The sequence below is a fragment of the Cotesia typhae genome, unplaced genomic scaffold, assembly GCF_013202065.1.
Source record: "Cotesia typhae breed Kobodo isofemale line unplaced genomic scaffold, CoteBio_Ctyphae scaffold_13, whole genome shotgun sequence".
Classification (NCBI taxonomy): Eukaryota; Metazoa; Arthropoda; class Insecta; order Hymenoptera; family Braconidae; genus Cotesia; species Cotesia typhae.
Window position 1 is genome coordinate 16,925,443 of NW_027423774.1, and position 19,688 is coordinate 16,945,130.

The window sequence follows — 19,688 nt, forward strand, 5'->3', positions numbered from 1 at the left end:
TAAATCAGTAATTACAAATTAAATAATAATTGCTCATTAAAATAATGTACATAATCACCTTTGTGAAACACCGCTCTATAATTTGAAAGAAAAATTATAAAAAATCAATTTGTTTATTAATTAAATATTTATAAAATTAATTCGAGAATAAAATAATAATCCGCTAAAATTGACAATAGCAAAAGAATAATGGAGGGAAAAGTTTACGGTGCAAGAGATAAATTTTATAACAGCCATCAAGCGGTAAGAGTCACTGTAGAAGATTGACTGAATTGACAGACATGTTACTCTACAGCAGCGCTTCCTAGTGGTTTTTACCGCACAGATATAAACCATATAAACAAACGACGTAAACAGAGCGGCCCACAACGTTCCAGCTCGTCTGTGTCTTTACATCATCCTCAAGGAGCAGAAATTCCAGGTAAACTATCCCAGTACAATAATAATAATAATAATAATAATTGTAGATACCAAATATATGGATAAAATTGTCTCTATATGAAAGTGAATCCCCCACTGTTTATGAAAATTAATATAGCACATATTTGATAATTTTTAAAATTTTATGAAAAATAAATTATGGCAAAAAAAAAAGAAATCAGAAAAAAAAAATGACATTTAAAAATTAAAAAAAATTAAAAATGCAATTTTTTAAAATCAATTTTTTGGAACAAATTTTTTTGTTAAATAAAATTAAAAATTGTCAAGTGACAGCTAACTTGTATGACATCCACTGTTTCTATTTGACCTATAACTACTCTTATTTCCACTTTAAAAATTTGAGACCTATCAAGTTCATTCTTTTATTGAGACAATTTTAAATAAAATGACATGAGGCAATTTTTTAATTTTAAATTAACAAATTAAATAATTTAACAAATGACAAAAAATGATTATGCTGATTTTTTAAATCTTCAAATATGTATTTTTCAATTTAAATCTAGTAAAATTTTATTTATATAGTTTAAAATTCTAAAAACTGCTGAATGACTGCTACATTTATACTTTGTTGATAAAATATAATTTTTCATGAATAAAAAAATTTTTAGGATCAGAATAAGGAATAAAAATAAGTATGGAGCGAAATAAACCAGCGATAATTAGCCGAGCCAAGAGCAAAATAGCTCAACATCCACCTGATTTATTTGCACTTGGTTCCAAGAGCAGTCGTGATGTACTTGAATCCAAGAGACCAGGAGTCATCCACAGCAAGCCGAGTGCACCAGCATCTTCAGCTTCGTCTTCATCAAGTTCAGAGCGTAAGAACAAAGAACCGCCGTCTGGTTCATTGCAATCGCTTATACCCGCGAAAAAAGCCAAGCTGACTAGTCATGTAATCAGCCATCCACGTCCACCAATGTCCAGCGCCGAAGCATGGGAAGTTGTTGCTATCGACTGTGAACCGCCTGATCTTGTACCTATGGTACTGGAAGCTAGTGACAATGATGAAGGTGATAAAGTAATTGGTTTAATTTGTGGTGCTATAAAAACTCTTAAAAATCAGCGATGGAAGCCCGACAGTCTACTGTCCATAGGTCTTATGTATTTAGCTAAAATAAGACCATCAATATTTTCAAATGATTGTGTAGTACATGCATTGTCATCATTATTGAAACGTGATCAGGCTCACAATTTTAAAAGCAAAGGCAATCCTTTGGTACCTGTACTAGCTGCTAATTTACTGATGCGTGGTTTTCATGACAGAAAAGCTTGGCCAGAAGTATTTCTTAAATTATATATCGAAGATGCGTTGGGTGAACGTGTTTGGGTTGATCATGATGAATGTAAAGGCTTCACTGACAATATTTTAACAAGTTTATGCACAAGAATACCGCCTAAGAGTGCTTTGCAACACGAGTTGTCACTTTTAGCATCACGCGATTGTCACAGCCCTTCAACGATGGAAGACGACGATTCTGGGACATCAACAACACAGATTGGTGATAAAGATAAATCTGAATTTACGGTAAGTCCCAGGTACGCACACTGTCCTGAGACAGTTGAAACAATGGTTTTGGATTTAGTCAAAGAACAATTGAACCGTCGTCAGCCCGAATCAATAACGAAAAATGTTTTAAAATTACTTTCATCTGCGTGTGGTCTTGTTGAAATACGTAATCTAGTATTACCCCGTATAGAAGTGTGGCTCCACAATCCAAAATTGATGAAACCAGCTCAGGAATTATTAATCTACATCTGCTTCAATTGTACAACTCACACGCAACGCGATGTCGAGGTAATTAGCCAGTTAGTGAAACTAAGATTAAAAACAAAGGCCGTTGTTAATTTATATTTAAATGGAATTAAAGAGTTGATAGGTTTACATCCAGAAAATTTGTCCACCATGATGAAGCACACAATCTACAATGAATTGTCTAACGCCAGAAATTCTAATAACATGCCAATGTTAGCAGTTATGTTTCAATCAGCGCCAGAAGCTTCTGCCAAATTATTGGCAGAAATATTTCAAGATTTACTGATGAACCGTGAAGACTTTTTACGACCGCTGAGAGCACTTTTCCGTGAGATTATTCGTGTGTGTCGTCATGATATCAATTTGATAACACTTGCAAAAGCATTGATGAAAGAACGACCACAAATATTGCAACAAATAGCAGTATTTGAATTTAAAGAACGGATGTTTGCGTCAATAATTGACTTACTGTGCCTTTGTATGTTTTTAGCAATAAGCCCTCAAGTTAAGGAAGTCGTTTTATTGACTCAACGAGGTGAGAAAAAAGATGTTGCTCCTTTACAACAATTTCAAAAATTAGTATCAACAATTCAGTATGACACAACAGACTGGTTACAAAGAGCTCAATCAGTTTATGGAGTAGGTAAAGTTGAATTATTGAAAGCTATTCCAAAAATCATGCTACTGGAATCTCCCGAGCATTATTACAAATTGGATAATTGGCCACCAGAGACAGATCGTGTACTGTTTATGCGTATTGTTTGCGAAGTTCCTCTGCTACAGACTACCTTGTTACGAATAATGATGATAGGAACGTCCAAAGAAATAGGTAACTGTCAGCTAGAAATATTGGACTTTGTTGATCAGTTAGTGCGACGTGCTGCTGGTAATTCTACAGAAGCATTTCCAATGTTACAAGCCGATCAACAAGATATTATTGAATTAATATTCCAGTTATGTGTCTATCAACCTCCAGGATCCATAAACATACCATCTGGATACACTCCTCCGAATTTAGCTATATCTAATTGTTACTGGAAAGGCTGGACAATATTATTAATATTAGCCGCGCACAATCCTACGACAATTGGAGAAACTGGGTGGCGTCGCTATCCAATTTTACAAACATTAATGGAAATGTGTATAACAAATTATTTTTCATATCCACCTCCTACGCTAGCACTTCCAGAAATAATAGAACAAGAACGTACGAAAGAATTGCAACGAGAAGCACGTGAAAAATTAGAAATACTTGAATATGAATCGCATCTAGCAGCTGCCTCAACAAAGGTTCAAATATCTGAATCAAACAGCTTACTCCTGTCACAATTAATTACAATGGATCCAACTGGAATAGCAAGAAGACCCCCGTCTGCAGTACTCGAACAAATTCAGTCACTAAATGTTTCTCATAGACTTGGACATTTGCTTTGTCGATCACGAAAACCAGATTTTCTGCTGGAAATAATTCGAAGACAGCAACAGAGTTCGTCTCAAAGTATGCCGTGGTTAGCAGACCTGGTGCAAAATAGCGAAGGTTCTTTGAGTCAATTACCCGTCCAATGTCTGTGTGAATTTTTACTATCAACAACAATCCAAGCAGTCGACAAGCAGCCTCGGCATCAACAATTACTTGGACACCTTCAAAAATTTTTGACAGATCCCAACGAAAATCCCCAGCATGCTAACGAAGTTCTGGAGTACTTTTTACGTAGACTACAAAGCCCACAGAGTAACAGTCGTATGCAAGCCATAGCAGGATTGAAATTAGTTTTAGATTCAATTCCTGTTGACGAAGAGGTCATGGAAGTTGATGGTAACAACGAATATGAGGTATGGCTACTAAAAAAGCTTCCATCTATTCCAAATTTTGCTACATATATTCCAACTCCTCACAATTCAGTCCGCGGAATGGTTTCTCATATTCTACGCCCTGCCTGCCTTGTAGAAAATAATCCAGAGTTAGTACGAGCTTACATTGCTTATCTAGCTGAACACACTGTCGACGATGATCTCCCGGACTTTGCAGATCTAGCAAATGACATGGCTCAATTGGTAGTTGAACGCAGTACTATTACAGCAGCTATTTTACCAGAACCCGACAGCGATTGTCCTCAAGCTCGACAAACTCTTCAAGCTTTAAAGACAATATTCTGCAATTACCTGAGAAAAGCTCGTTCACCAAGCGGCGGAAATATCACCTGGTCCGAAAGCCAAGATCAAATACTCGTACAGTGGGCAAGCAAGGAAGAATGTACAATGCATATTCTTGTTGTTCATGCAATGATTATTCTTTTGACCTATGATATACTCGATGACAACGGTTTGTCAAATGATTTATTGGAGACTTGGTTTCCAGAAATTGGCGACCCTCCAAAAGCTTATCTCGTTGATACCAGTGAAGAAGCACTCCTGATTCCTGACTGGTTGAAATTACGAATGATACGCAGCAATGTACCTCGATTAGTTGACGCTGCTCTAAAAGATCTTGAGCCTCAACAATTGGTTCTTTTTATTCAGAGTTTTGGAATTCCTATTTCTTCAATGAGCAAGCTGCTGCATACACTGGATGTTGCTGTGCAAATCGATCGAAGTTCTGTTGGCGAGGCTGTACTGGACAAAGCTTACATGGCTCAACTGGTTAAAGTTCAACATCATCGTGGTGCTACTGGTGGCTTAGTGTTTGTTAAAGTACTTCAATTAGTTGAGCCACAATTGCTTGAAGCTGCTGCAGCCGGGAATGAAAAATTACAAGAGGCATTACCGCAAAGTGCGATGATTAAAAATCAATCTGTAATACAGTATCCTGTTAAAACTGAAGTACCTCATCTTATAAATAAATTATTCATTGAAAATATTCCAATGTTACAAAAAGCTGAAGCATACAGAAGATTGCATAAAACTTTGGCAAAAAATTTACAAAAATCAACTAAAGAAAATGGAGCTATTATTCTGGCAATTCAACATATCTGCAGTGTATTGAGTTCAATGCAAGTTGAACAATTTCTGGCGTCACTTGTCCACATGCCTCAGTACTCGTGTACGTTAATGAGAATTATATTGTTACCTTTAAAAAAATCTGGAACACCAACCAACTTGGTCGATCTCGGGAAAAATATGTGTTTAAATTTAATTTCACTTATTGGTGATGTAAAAGCGCCAATCCTATCAATATTACGGGACTTTGCTGATGTTCAAAAAACAAAAACAGCACGACGTAATGACCTCGTAGCATTAACTAAAACACGCGAGCCTTCTGTAATTCTAGAAAATACAGATTCTGTAAATTTAGAGAGTGTGGGACGTACTTTATTGGATATTCTTTTGAAGAACGCAGATAATAATATTCTAGTTAATGCAATGGCTCAGTCACTGGTCTCAGACAGTAACGAAGGACTCGTTAAACCCAGAACTGGTCTTTTGATTGACTGGTTGGCATCAATAGAACCCGAACTGATTGGAGTCTGTCCTGTTCTTCAGATGAAATTACTCTTCGGGAAATCCAAGCTTCATATCAAGATTGATGATAGCATAGTAAACTCTCATACATATCGACCTTACTTACTAACTTTGCTCACTCACAGAGCCAGTTGGGCAACTCTGTACAAATGCGTTGGACACTTACTCAACAAGTGTGACGAGGAATACGACCCAACTGCGGTTCTAGATTTTCTTTGGGCCTTGACATGTAATCCAAAGCTATGGCAAGGTCGTGATAAATTCACTCCAAAACACTATGTTCCAGAAGATATTTTATTGCTGACTCCGCAACAGCTTTTAACGTTGGTGGCTTATGTCGTAGCCGAGGCTGTTGTTGTTCATGATCGACAGGGTAGGAATGCTGCGTTGACACAAATGGAATTGCGACTTGATTTGCTTCAACATTGTCTATCTACTAAAGAAAAGCGGATTTCTGATGTTGTGAAGTATTTAGCAGAGCGTATGGTTGATAACTCAAGCACGATTGAATCAGATATGGCTCATCAATTTCTCTTGCACATGTACATGAAGATACCAAAGGTAATATGCTTTTTGAATCAATTTCAAGCTAAAAAATTTGTTGCCGGTGCTAAGATCACCGATTGGACGGGCTCGGTATTGGATTGCATGAGTCATTCATTGCTGACTGCGTTAGCAGCAACTCCAAGACAAAAATCCTGGATCTCCAAGTCTCAAGAATTTGAACTGTGTGCGAGAAAAATGGCAGCAGTACATCCGATTTTGGTACTACGACAGTTACCGATGCTCGCGTCATCGCTTACAGGCAGATCACATTTAGATATGATTGATTTCCGTACAGGGCATCATCTTAATTTATTTATTCAAGTAATGGGACTTTTAGAACTTCTTCAGCCTTATTTATTCAACGAGGAGCATCAAACTGCCTTGGAAAATACTTTAGAAAATTACTTCCAGTGTTTCCAGAATTATGGAAACTACAAAGATCACCATCACTTAATTACTCTTTTAAATAGGTTTGTTGCATTATTACAAGCTTATATTTCACATGACGCTCAACGCGCTCTCAAGTATCTTCACAGTCGTGTTCACTTGCTACGTGAACTTCAAGCTTACTACTCTGGAGTGGTCAGTCTAAGATCATTAATTAATGCGATACCCGGACCCAGAGAAGGGACCAACGGTGAAGAAATATTTTTGGCTGGACCACCTAATATCAATCAAAAGGATAACGCCATACCTCAAAACTGGCATTTCATGATTGGATCGTTGAGCAAAATTCAAGGCGAAGGTTAGTTATTTTTATTTATTTATACACTGAGAAAAAAAAATACTTTTATTAAGAAAATTTTTTTGGTACAAGAATTTATGTTCTTGAAAATTTTCAAGAATATATATTCTTAGCTCAAAAACTTGTTAAATTGATTAAAATAATTTTTACTTAATTCAAATAAATAATACTGAAGTTAGCGGTCAGCTGTCAATTTAAAAAATTTTTTTAACAAATTAATTACAATAAAAAAATGCTTCTAAAACTTTTCACTTGTAATTTTTATTAATTTTCACATGTGAAACTTTTTAATTAATTTTTTTTTTAACAATTTAATTGTTATAAAATTCAAAAAAAAAATTTTAATATCTGTCAACTTCAGTATTATTTAAATAAAGCTATTATCTTGATTATTTATGATCCAAAAATAAATATTGATGCTCTTCTCTTCAGAAATTAATAATTAATAATAATAGAATATTTGATCGTCATCGAGTTTTTTGAACCAAGAAATTGTTAATTGATTAAAAGTATTTTTTTTTTCTCAAGGTAATCTTGCTAGTTATCATCAAATTCTGTACTTATGCTCATAAATATTTTATTCTAGATGTTTTGACGGCTTTACTAGAAATAGAACAAATGTCATCACGAAAGCCCTCGATATTTGACTACGTAACTGACAGCTTAACTGAATTATTGGTGTCACCGCAAGGAAATATAAGAAGTCTAGCTCATTCATTACTTGCAAAAGCACTTAAACATAAACCAACACTCAATCTTACGATATTATCAGCATTCCAACGATGCCTTGACAGTCCTAGGTCTGATGTGTTAATGTCAGCACTTGACAGACTTCCTGATGTTGTTCTCTGTATGCAAGGTAATTAAAAATTTTTTTCTATTTACTGATAAAAATTATTAAAAAAATTTATAAAAAATTTTAATTCTTTATTTGAACATATTTCATTAAATTAAATATTAATTTTATTTACAGAACATGCATTGCCTCTGTTGCAAAAAGTATTTGAATTAGGAGTGAATTCAAACGTCAATACAATTCCTCATATAACTAAAAGTATAATGTTATTAAATATACAACAGGGATGTTGAAAAAAAAAATAAGTATAGAGTAACTATAAATTCATTATTTGATTGTTTATTTGTTTAATTATCAAATTAAAAATATTTATACATATATATTGTTTTATCAAGAAATAATTATTAATAAAATAATGAAAATTAATTTTCAATGCCTTGATCCAAATGCTTTTCGAGGTATGTCATTTACTGTATAAGATTTCATAAATTTACTAATTGCATCACGTAAATTCCAATCAGACTGTTCAAGAAATTCACGACAATATTCCATATTCATTGTACTAACATTCGACAAAAATTTAACTAGATCATTTTTTTCGCCTTCTCCCAAATAAGTAGGAGTGAAATTTGGTATAACATTAAGTCCAGTATTTGTCTGGGTATTTTCCATCATCGTTGCATTTCCACTTTGAATGTGATACTGATCATTGACGATTCTAAATTCCCGGTCATCTTTCTCTACAATAATAAATGTACGACTGAAGTAGAGTGAAATAGGAAATTCACGGTAGTAAAATGGTCCCTGAATATTAACTGCCAGATGATTGTCACCCTGGTAAAGAATATCGACTGTAAAATTTCTGCAATTATGATACGTAGGCGGTAGACGTCTTAAGCAATCAATTATTTCCCCAGCACCACTCAGCAAATATTTGTAGCATCTTGAGTAATCAACAACCTTCAATAGATTCCTGTTGATATTAATAATTTTAGTAAGCTGTCTGTGTCGCGGATTAGCAATGTCTCCAAAAGTTGCTGAGAAAAAAGCATCCGACTCGTAAACTCCATTCAAGTCAGTCCGGTCTTTTTGATCAAACAGAGTAAAGTAATGCTGAATAAACTGACGCACAAGAGTTATTCTAGATCCGTCATTCAAAAAATATGAATGATACGGCGGCATAAATTGCTGTTTAACGCCTATTATTACACCATCCAATCTCTGTATATTAGGAAATACATATTTAACAGCTTGAATGTAATCTTCAGGCTTTTTAAACTGCTTGCAGAATGGATTGCCATCCAGCCACAATTCTGTTATTTTAAATTCTGAAAAATATCGTAAGTAGTCAATATTTTCTATTTTATTGTGACTTAAATCTAATTTCGTTAGTGTAAATCCAAATAGCTTTTCATACAATAGTATTCCAAGTAAACCATTGTTGCGCAAATTTAATTCACGTATCTGTAATTTATTGTCTCGTGTATTGCCCATTCGCATTTTACAACATTTAAGAACAAAAACAAGCACACTGGACGATGATAATGGACAATAAAGTGAACCAAATTGCTTGTCATGTTGAAAGCTTTCAAGATTAAGTATTTTTTTGGAACCATCCCAGCGTGAATTCAAAACATCAGCCATTATACGATGTAAATTTAACGGTAGCTCCTGATTATTTACAAAACCTAAAACTATGTCCAGTTTTAAAATATTATCATCAGGTAATCTTATCATCAATCCTTGCTTAACTAAAGTGTCAATTGTAGCAATAGTACATTTAGCTAAAAATGTTGCTTTTTTGGTACTATCAACTTGATACTTAAGCGCTAGGATTACTTCTGGCTGACACGTTAATAATACTGAATCCAAAATAGTCTCTTTGGTGTATTCACCCACGTCGAAGATAATAAATTTGTGCCATAAATCTTGCCTTGCTGCTAATGCTAACTCGTGATTATTAAATGATGGTTTGAGATGAGTTAATCTCAATGGCTCGCAGTTTGCATTCTGAGATGGAATTGTTGATGTTGTTGCTACTACTTCAACAGCGGCTGCAGCTGCCGTTGCTACTACCAATGATGGGTTGGGGGCCAATGGACTTGTTTTTATTGATACTGATGCCGTCGGCATCCTATTTTTTCTTCTTTTCATCGGTATTTATTTTATATTTCTAAAAATTAAAAATTAAATTAAAATTTTTTGTGACACACTAACTAGTTGTAATCACTGTGATAAATTATAACTTGTATATATATAACTTGGAAACTCTATCGAATACGTCGGCGTAACATAACCTATGATCAGTAAGTTTTGTAAACAAAGACCGGTGCCAAATTAATAGAGACATAAAATCATTTATATACACGTGTGTGAGATTAAATATATTTTACTCTGTTTTTGTTTTTGTTATTTAGTTGATGAAATGAAGTTAATTAAATTTAATAATTTTTTAAATAAACATTTTTATTGTTTTAATAGAAAGTTATCAAGTAATTTGGGTAGACCAGTTAAAATTTTAGGAATTGAAACTAGTTGTGATGAGACGGGCATTGCTATTATTGATGGTGATGGAAATATTTTAGGTGATGCTATACACTCACAACTTGATGTCCATTTAAAGTAAGTTTGCTGTCACTTGACAAATTTTTTATTTTATTTAAGGAAAATTAACTTAGCAGATAGTTGATAATTTTAAGAATTTTTGTAACAAATAAATAATGACAAAAAAAAATTGACATTTAAAAATTTTTAAAATCTCCAAATGCAATTTTTAAAAAATAATTTTTTAGAACAAATTTATTTGTTAAAAAAAATTAAAAAATTGTCAAGTGACAGCTAACTTTAATGTAATTTTTATTTAACAAATTAATTCTAATTTCTGAGTTGTTTAAAAAAAATTGCATTTTTAATGTTTTAAAATTTCTACATGTGAATTTTTTATGATTTAAAATTAACCGACGTTCAACAATTTTCGATTTTTTTTATAACATTAAAGTTAGCTATCATTTGACAATTTAAAAATTTGTTTCAACAAATAAATTTGCTTCAAAAAATTATTTTTAAAAAATTGCATTTGTATTTTTTTAAAATTAGGTGTCAATTTTTTTTGCCATAATTTATTTGTTACAAAAATTTTTAAAATTATCAACTATCTGCTAAGTTAATTTTTATGATTTTTTTTTATGAAAATTAATGTCGCACATTTTTAATTATTTTAAAAATTTTATAACAAATAAATTATGGCAAAAAAAAAATTGACATATAGAAATTTAAAAAAATTAAAAATGCAAATTTTTAAAAATCATTTGTTGGAACAAATCTTTTTGTTAAATAAAAATAAAAAAATGGTCAAGTTAACTTTAAAGTTTAATTTTATTTTAAATAAAAAAATTTTCGAGTGCATATATCTTTCTGTATCATTATATGAAAATAACTTTAGTTTTTTTATTAATTTAAATATATTTGCAGATATGGAGGAATAATTCCTCCTGTAGCAAGACAAATGCACAGAGAGAATATTACAGATGTCTGTGAAAAAGCATTGAGGACTGCTGGATTAAAATTGAGAGACGTTGATGCAATAGCCACAACCATGAAACCAGGCTTAGCTTTGTCACTGATAATTGGTAGAAATTTTGGAAAGTATTTGTCAAAAATAGGAAATAAACCGTTTATTCCTATTCATCATATGGAAGCACATGCTTTGACAGCCAGAATGATTGAAAAGGTATATTAATTAATTAAATATAATTAAAATAATTAAAGAAATAAATAAATCAAAATTGTTAATGTAGGTAGATTTTCCATTTTTGGTTTTATTAATATCAGGAGGACATTGCTTACTAGCACTGGTAAAAAGTGTTACTGATTTTTTTGTTATTGGTAATACACTTGATGATGCTCCTGGCGAAGCATTAGATAAGGTATTTATCAAAATTTTATTTTTCATTAATATTTATATTTATTTTCATTAAGATTTAAAATTTACTTGTAATTTTTTCATTGACTAACAATGCTTTTAGACAGCACGAAGACTAAAATTGATGAATATACCAGAGTACCGTGGTAAAAATGGAGGCCAAGCAATCGAATTAGCTGCAAGTAAAGCCACAAATCCATTGCAATTTGAATTTCCAGTATCCATGGCCCATTATCGTGATTGCAATTTTAGTTTTGCTGGACTGAAAAATTCTGTTATAACTCACATCAAACGCCAGGAATTAAACAGTAAAACAATCGGTGATGGAGTGATTCCCGATATTGAAAACCTCTGCGCTGGATTTCAATTAGTTATTACTAAACAAATTGTAATGAAAACAAAACGAGCTATGAGATTTTTGGATCAGAAAAAATTTATTCCTGATGATAAACGCACTCTGGTATAGTATCATTAATCGTATAATGAATTGTTTTCAACGAATATTTAATTTATTGATTCTTCAATAAATTAAATTGTAATTTGGTTTAATTATTTCAGGTTGTATCAGGGGGAGTTGCTAGTAATAATTTCATAGCTAAAGCATTAGGATTAGTTTGTGATGAAATGGATTATCGCTTAGTACGTCCTCCTCCTCAATTGTGTACTGATAATGGTATAATGATTGCTTGGAACGGAGTTGAACGATGGAATGTTAATGCTGGAGTACTTCGAGATCCTGTGGAAATTGAAAAAGCTGAAATTCAAGCTAGAGTACCGCTTGGTGAAGATTGGACGCATTTAGTTCCAGAGCTAGACATTAAATGCAGACATTTAAAGACCAATGAGTTATATCCTTAAAAAATTATTTTTTATTACATGTAAATAATGTAAATAGTTTTTGTTTTTTTTTTTTTTAAATTCTAAAAAATAATAATTATAAAATTATTTAGTAATAAAAAGTATATACATATTAAATAACGTTTATTAAAAAACTAAACCATCGTAGGGGCATGTGCTCGTGATTCAGATTTGAGTTTTTCATACAACTCTAACTCAGCTCTTATCTCTTCATTTTTTTGAACTTCAATTTTGGCTATTCTATCGAGGTGAAACCGTATTCGTTCTTTAATTATCGCAGATTGCTCGTTTTTGTTAGTAGTCAATGACGTCGAAAGAATTTCATCGAACTCAATTACTCTATCAGGCCTTATTTCTTCAGGAATCTCGCGTGCGACTGTTTTTAGATCTCGTAACATTGCTTCTATTTCTTTGAATTTTTTATCAGCATCTTGAGTATCCATTTTATTAACTAAAAGAATAGCGTGTCTATCTAGCAAATCTGCATTGTAAAGTTCTACCTCTTTATTCAACAGAAAAACTGTATCTATGCAGTTACGATAACTGTGTCGAGGTGATAAACGGAACCCTTGGATATCAACAATAAAAACAAGTAGCTTTGTTCGGTCCAAGTGTTTTAGGAATTTGTGTCCCATCCCAATATTTACGTGAGCTCCTTCAATAAGTCCCGGTAAATCAGCTACAGATATTTTTCTTAGGTCGGGATAATTTATGATACCTAAATTAGGTTTAATTGTTGTAACTAAAAAAAATAAATTAAAAGTAAATTTTTTATGTTGATAATTATTAGAGCTTAGTATAAAGAGAAGTAATCATGAGACTTACAAGGATAGTCAGCAATTTTTGGTTTAGCATTTGATACTGACGCTAAAAGAGTACTTTTACCGGCATTGGGAAAACCTACTAGAGCAACATCAGCAATTAACTTTAAATCAAGAGTTATTACATGATTTTGTCCTTTCTGCCCACTGAATCCTGTCTCTGGGCATCCACCAACTCCTCCACGAGCTACCACTAACTTTGAATTCGGTTTATCTACTTCACCTAAAATTTAATGATATTAAAGTTAGCAGATAATAAAAAAAGACCATTCAGCAGCCGAAATGGAAATAGATTTCATAATGAATAAAAGAAAAATACTAGTTGAAAATTTGTTTTTAATTTTTTTAGAAAAAAAAATTTTTTTTAATTTTTAGATGTCGGCTAACTCAATTTTCATAGTTAGCAGCCATATAAAAATTTTTTAATTTTATTTTTTATTAAACAAACAAATTTGTCCGAATAATTATTTTCAAAAGATTGCATTATTAATTTTTTTTTAATTCTTACATATCAATTTATTTGTAGCAAAAATTCTAAAAATTATCAAGTATCTGCTAAATTAATTTTCGTGAAATTTTATGAAAATTAACTTAGCAGATAGTTGATAATTTAAAGAATTTTTGTAACAAATAAATTATAGCAAAAAAATAATTTATAAAAAAAATTGACATTTAGAAATTTTAAAAAGCTACAAATGCAATTTTTTTTTAAATAATTTTTAGAGCAAATTTTTGTTAAAAAAAATTAAAAAATTGTCAAGTGTCAGCTAACTTTAATGTCATGAAATTTTATGTAATTGTGATATCTCTGATTTACTTTATAAAACAAACAAAAATATTTAATGTATTTATTTATTGATTAATCAACTTACCAATGACAATTTTATTGGAGTCGTAAATAGTGACACCTAAAGGTACCGGTATTTCAACATTTTCTCCACGTTTACCTATAATACCTCTCGCTTCACTGTTATGACCATGGCCAGCAACAATTTTTCTGTCACGATATCGTTCAGCAATGTGGTGTAATGACAAATCCTTAGTAGCTACAACAACAACATCTCCACCTCGACCACCAACTCCGCCGTATTTCGGCAAACCCATACCTCCCGTACCTGCTCTAACTCGTAAATGGAGGGTATCAAGAAATCCTGCCCTCAAGAATTTCCTTGGAATTTTCTGTAATAATATTAATTAAAGTTGTTGACAAATAATAATTATTTGAAAAATTAACAATTAAAATTTACCTTTGGAAGCTGCAAAAAACGTGTCAGAAAAACCATTTTTATTATTTACTTAATCTATGATTGATGATATATTTGTTATGGATTTTTTAAAAATTATTTTTGTTTTAAATATCTTCAGCCAAAAATATTTGGAAATTAATATTTATTATTTCCACTTGTTTATCCATTTACTTATTTTAATAATAGCTGAATGACTGAAAAGTTCATTTTAAAGGTTATAATAAATATAACGTTAGAGAGCGCTACTACAATATTCCGTAACATTATTTTCATCAATTCTCAAAAAATTATTTCACTGCGATGAACAGACATCATTTTTTTTTCTTTTTTTTAAACAAACTAGGTCTAAAGATTATTTTAAAAAAAAAGTACATTTATAATTTTCTAAAAGCCAGTTTTTCAATCCCGGATGAAATTTTATCCAATGATAAAATCCCTTTTAGTTAGTGAATAGTTGAAACTCGCAAAAAGTGGTTCTGATTCCTTATTGGTTAAAATTAAGGCGCGCGCGCAGCGCGCTATTCAAATTTCTAATATATCTATATATTTCATATATATAAATATATTAGCAATGATAATAAAACTTTTATCCTGGATTGAAAAACTGGACCAAAAAATGAAATTTGAAAAAAAAAAAAAAAAAAAATTTCTTGCTATAATTTAACTGTTCAAAAAAAATTCTTAAATGTCTTTTAATTTCAATATTGTGCAAAATTCATGACATTAAAATTCACAAACATGTGACAATTTTTTGAATTTATATAACTAATCAATTATCTATAAAAATTTTTTTCAAAAATTTGCACTTATAATTTTACTAAGGTTTCTACAAGTGAAGTTTTTTGATAAATTTCTTTCATTGTAATTTGACTTATAAAAATTTTTAAAATTGCTAGATGCCTGTAAAATTCAGAAAATATCGTAAAAAATTCAACCCCAAAATATTGTATTATTTCCAATAACTTTAGAAAGCAACTTTAAGTGGAAAATAAAAAAAAATCAATGAAGGAAAATGTTTCTATTATAATCTATTATTCTTAATTGTATATATGTACACAGTTTTCAAAATACATATTACAATAAAAAATTCCTGTTAGTTTATTACGTATTAATGTTTCATAAATGATCAAAGAATAATATTTTAAGTAATGAAAATTTTATTTTTTATTAGTTTCAAAAATAAAAATACAAAATAAATTCTTGCATTAAACTTTTTATTTAGAAATTTGATTATATAATTTTTTTAATTTACTATTTATTATCACTTATTTACAACATCCAATGAAAAATTCAAAAAATAAAATTACAATATTCGAAGGTAATTCATAATAAAATCTAAGACTACCGTAAATTACAATCAAATTATCTAATAGTTAAATGTTACAATAATTCATAAATTGACTAATTCCTATAATTGTTCCGAATAAAAAAAAAATAACTTTTGTCCGAAAAAAATAGTTGTTAAATACATTTAATTGATACGAAGCAGTTTTTTGGCAGTGTCTAGCAATTAATTTGCAAAACAAAAAAATTTTTAATGTAAGTTTATTAATTTGTCATTCGACTCACACCCATGCATGTCATAAGCTAATTAGATTAAATAATCATAACTATAACAAAGATAATAATAACAACGTGCGAGCTACTGCATCAGTTGAATCAAAATTAGTCTACTTAAATGTGCAATTGTATATTAATATTAATTTGATTAAACGAGTAAATTTTTTTATTAAGTATAATATTCTTTCTTTCACTGTTGTACTTCTTTAATTTTTAGATGCACTGCATCAATTAGTGTTCATATTTAAATTATGAATTCTTATCAATAGCCTGTGATAGCAAATTCATCGTTCGATTACATATTGTTAAATTTTTTTTTGTTTGAAATTACCACCGAATAATTTTATTACATGACCTATCAAATGAATAAATACCAATAGACAGTATGTAAGTAGTCAGTCATGATGTTGTGTAAATTTCCATCATTGTTAAAATATAATTTTCTATTTGTATAAAATTAACATAATTATAAAAGCAACCAAGGATGATTCTGAATTGCTTCGCGACTGCGATCACCGTAATCGTAATTTAGTTCAACACCAGCAGGAATATCTTCCTTAGCTGTTAATACTAAATGCGGTATTGATTCAACTTCCACAACACGAGCTATCAAATTTCCATTGCGTGAATGATTCACTAGTCTACCAAGTTTTTCACTCTCAGCTGTTGCATCAACACTGCAAATAAATAATTAATTATTATTATTATGATCATCAGAACAGACATAAATCTAATTAGATAAAAAAATTTAATAACTACCAATACTGATGACTCCGATGCTGGAAATAGTACATATAACAACCAGTATTTTGATCTTTAGCATACTCAGCTTCACGTTTCTTAGCAGTAACTTGATCAATCAATTCACCAATATACTCAACAACAAATTCACCTTTTTTAAATTCACGTGTCGTCACGACACCGCGTCCTTTACCAACAAAATGCTTCACGATCAAACCTTCTTCTACTTGACACAGTACTTTATTTTCAAGATCACGCTGCTTCTCTTCAAGTACAGTCTTTTTACATTTTCTAACGCTACGTCGTACAGGAAAGTACTCAGTTACTTTGTGATTTGTTTTTGCAACTGCAGATTTAGCTGATGAACTAATAATAGGTTCTGTGAATTTCAATTTTCCTCGTGCATTCTCGTTAATTTTTTTTCTCACTTCTTTGTCAATTGTCGTTTGTCCATTAATAACAGTTTCTACTATAGGTTTAGAATCATTGCTTTCTGTTGAACTTCGCGTGTCCGAATCATCGCTTACTATTGTCGTCATATTAATCCGATGAGGAGTGGACGGATTCTGACATGGTACTGCCACTGGTGTTTCTACAACATAATTAAAATATCGTTTAATTTGATAAATAATATTTATGTATAAAAGAGAAAGTTTGTATGTATGTTTCTTATAGACTCCGAAATGGCTGGACAGATTTTAATGAAATTTCCGGACAATCTTCAGATTGGCTCGGCGAGTAATGCTGTAAAGTTTGGCGGCGATCGGAGTATTTTTATCCTTTTGAATTGTCAATGACATTTTTTTTATTACTGATGTTTTATATTCTATTATTTTCATAATCCAATTTAAGATTTAAGATAACACATGTGTCGTGTAATTTTATGTCATTAATGAAGTAAATTGAAGTATATTTTTTGGTATAAAATACCTTAAAAATTGTTCTTATTATGTGGGATCGCGGGGATACTTGGAATAAAAATTAAATTTTTTTTTTTCATCTAAAGGCCTTAAAGATTAGAAATAATATATTCATAATAGGAATTAATGATTTCATTAATTGAATAAGTACCAAAATCAACGAAAGTGTCAGTAATGGGGTCCCCGCCACTAATAGGGTCTTTTACCCTATGTGAAAAATAAATTTGGCTACTTATTTAAATAGAATTCGTAAAAAACATGTTAAATTTATTTTCTATAAAGAATTGATGTCAACCAGAAAATTTTAAATAACAGAAAAATTCTTCGCACTTGAAGCGAGACAGATTTCAACTTTACTTATAAGACTTGCAATGACTTCAACTAAAACTTTCAATGGTTATTTGAAATCTGTGTAAATCAAAACAATACTCCAATTAAATATTAAGTATAAATCTAAAATGCAATTCTATAAAGCTCTCAGCGAACGGGTAACAACTAGTAAACTCTAAATATAATTAACTTGTCTTATAAAATACAAACCATCAGTTTTAAATAATTCTTGAATTGAAGAATTATTGTCATTTTCTTCCTTAATATCAGGTTTTACTTTAAAAAACATATCCTCCGTCTTGATATTCTCTGATATCCTTTCATTAGATATTTTATTGTTAAATCCATTAGTCTGTAAAATAAAAGGAAATAATTAATAGTTTATTAATTCAATACATTATGCAATGTTATTTAATTTTATTACCTTTGTAAAGTATGACGTAATAGAAATAGGAGATTTCAATGAATTATTTTTTTTCTTATGACCTATGCCAACTTTTTTATTCTCTCCTTGATCCTTCTCCAATTTTATTTCTTTTTTCAACGGCGAAACAATTAACCCATTTGTTTCTGCTAAGGCCGATGAACGAGTAACAGCATTGACTGTAGAGCCACGTTTTCTTCGTCCTGTAATAATATAATTAGATAAATAATGATTGAAAATAAAGTTTGAAATTTCCCGCGTTTTTAAAATAATTAAATGGCGTCGTCAACAATGGTTGATTAGAAACACACTACATGTACAGTAATTTTTTTTACTCTAATCACGTTATATTAAACACTAATTTACTTAATTGGCCATTTTTATGAATGAAAAAAAATATTATTACAATTTAGTGTGATTAATAACACGACTTAACAATTAATAGAAACATTTATAATCACAAAACACACAAAATTGTAAAATTCAATAAAAATAGGACATGTATTTTATAAAAATATATAACCTGATTTGGTGGAAAAAAAAATTATTCATCACTTAAAATTCTTATTACCTTTAACCATTGTGAATTATTAATTAAAACAAGCACAATAAATAATTATTGACCGAAATTAATTAACTTAATTAGTATTTGAAAAAATTTATCAACAACACTGCAATTAATAACGAACTGTTTAGTTTATTATCATTCAACAACACCTAGTTCACACGGTTACTTTAAATTGTAAATTAAAATTTCTCTGGCATTGAATCATTATAATAATTTAAGTAATTATTCAATTTTTAATACTCAAATTAATTATAATAACAAATATAATTATTAAGATAACGATAATAAATCAATAAACTTTAAATTGGAGAAAAAAATTTGTGTTGGACAACACCACGACGCGCCGGACAGACTTGGGACATGAGCGCGTTTTTTCAGTTTATTCGATAGTTTACTTTTCAAATCTGTTATCTATTTAAATATCAATTTATTTAAAATTTTTATCATTTCAAACTCGGTAAATAATTTTTAATTTCATTTTTCAATTTTTCTGAATTTTTAATAAAATTGTCATGAAGATTAATTATTGACAACTAATTTATTTAGTTAAACTATTA

The 19,688-nt window shown here is 30.5% G+C and overlaps 5 protein-coding genes across 6 annotated transcripts; 2 read left to right on the forward strand and 3 right to left on the reverse strand.

Moving 5' to 3' along the window:
- The first annotated feature begins 50 nt into the window (after positions 1 to 50).
- On the forward strand, positions 51 to 8,166 carry Ints1 (integrator complex subunit 1). The gene is made up of 4 exons (XM_074253164.1): positions 51 to 421; positions 1,050 to 6,944; positions 7,531 to 7,803; positions 7,918 to 8,166. The coding sequence occupies exons 2-4, from the start codon at positions 1,076 to 1,078 to the stop codon at positions 8,031 to 8,033; spliced, it is 6,258 nt and encodes a 2,085-aa protein (XP_074109265.1). The 5' UTR covers positions 51 to 421; positions 1,050 to 1,075; the 3' UTR covers positions 8,034 to 8,166.
- Positions 8,064 to 10,072, reverse strand: LOC141534025 (nuclear RNA export factor 1). The gene has a single exon (XM_074253165.1). The coding sequence runs from the start codon at positions 9,892 to 9,894 to the stop codon at positions 8,170 to 8,172; it is 1,725 nt and encodes a 574-aa protein (XP_074109266.1). The 5' UTR covers positions 9,895 to 10,072; the 3' UTR covers positions 8,064 to 8,169.
- Positions 9,908 to 12,640, forward strand: Tcs4 (Threonyl-carbamoyl synthesis 4). Of its 2 annotated transcripts, XM_074253168.1 has the most exons (6): positions 9,908 to 10,046; positions 10,222 to 10,362; positions 11,212 to 11,470; positions 11,538 to 11,666; positions 11,766 to 12,122; positions 12,221 to 12,640. In XM_074253168.1, the coding sequence occupies exons 3-6, from the start codon at positions 11,246 to 11,248 to the stop codon at positions 12,518 to 12,520; spliced, it is 1,011 nt and encodes a 336-aa protein (XP_074109269.1). In that variant the 5' UTR covers positions 9,908 to 10,046; positions 10,222 to 10,362; positions 11,212 to 11,245; the 3' UTR covers positions 12,521 to 12,640. The 2 variants fall into 2 exon arrangements, with proteins under 2 accessions (XP_074109269.1, XP_074109268.1); XM_074253167.1 differs by lacking the exon at positions 9,908 to 10,046 and having other exon boundaries at positions 10,166 to 10,362.
- LOC141534027 (GTP-binding protein 10 homolog) lies at positions 12,558 to 14,780 on the reverse strand. The gene is made up of 4 exons (XM_074253169.1): positions 14,589 to 14,780; positions 14,214 to 14,520; positions 13,346 to 13,564; positions 12,558 to 13,262 (listed from the first exon to the last, which is right to left on the reverse strand). Exons 1-4 carry the CDS (start codon positions 14,622 to 14,624, stop codon positions 12,655 to 12,657), a joined length of 1,170 nt encoding a protein of 389 aa, XP_074109270.1. The 5' UTR covers positions 14,625 to 14,780; the 3' UTR covers positions 12,558 to 12,654.
- Positions 14,781 to 16,117: 1,337 nt separating this feature from the next.
- Positions 16,118 to 19,678, reverse strand: Set8 (SET domain containing 8). Its single transcript, XM_074255313.1, has 5 exons — positions 19,135 to 19,678; positions 18,564 to 18,766; positions 18,350 to 18,491; positions 16,908 to 17,481; positions 16,118 to 16,825 (listed from the first exon to the last, which is right to left on the reverse strand). Exons 1-5 carry the CDS (start codon positions 19,142 to 19,144, stop codon positions 16,615 to 16,617), a joined length of 1,140 nt encoding a protein of 379 aa, XP_074111414.1. The 5' UTR covers positions 19,145 to 19,678; the 3' UTR covers positions 16,118 to 16,614.
- Between the last annotated feature and the right edge of the window lie 10 nt (positions 19,679 to 19,688).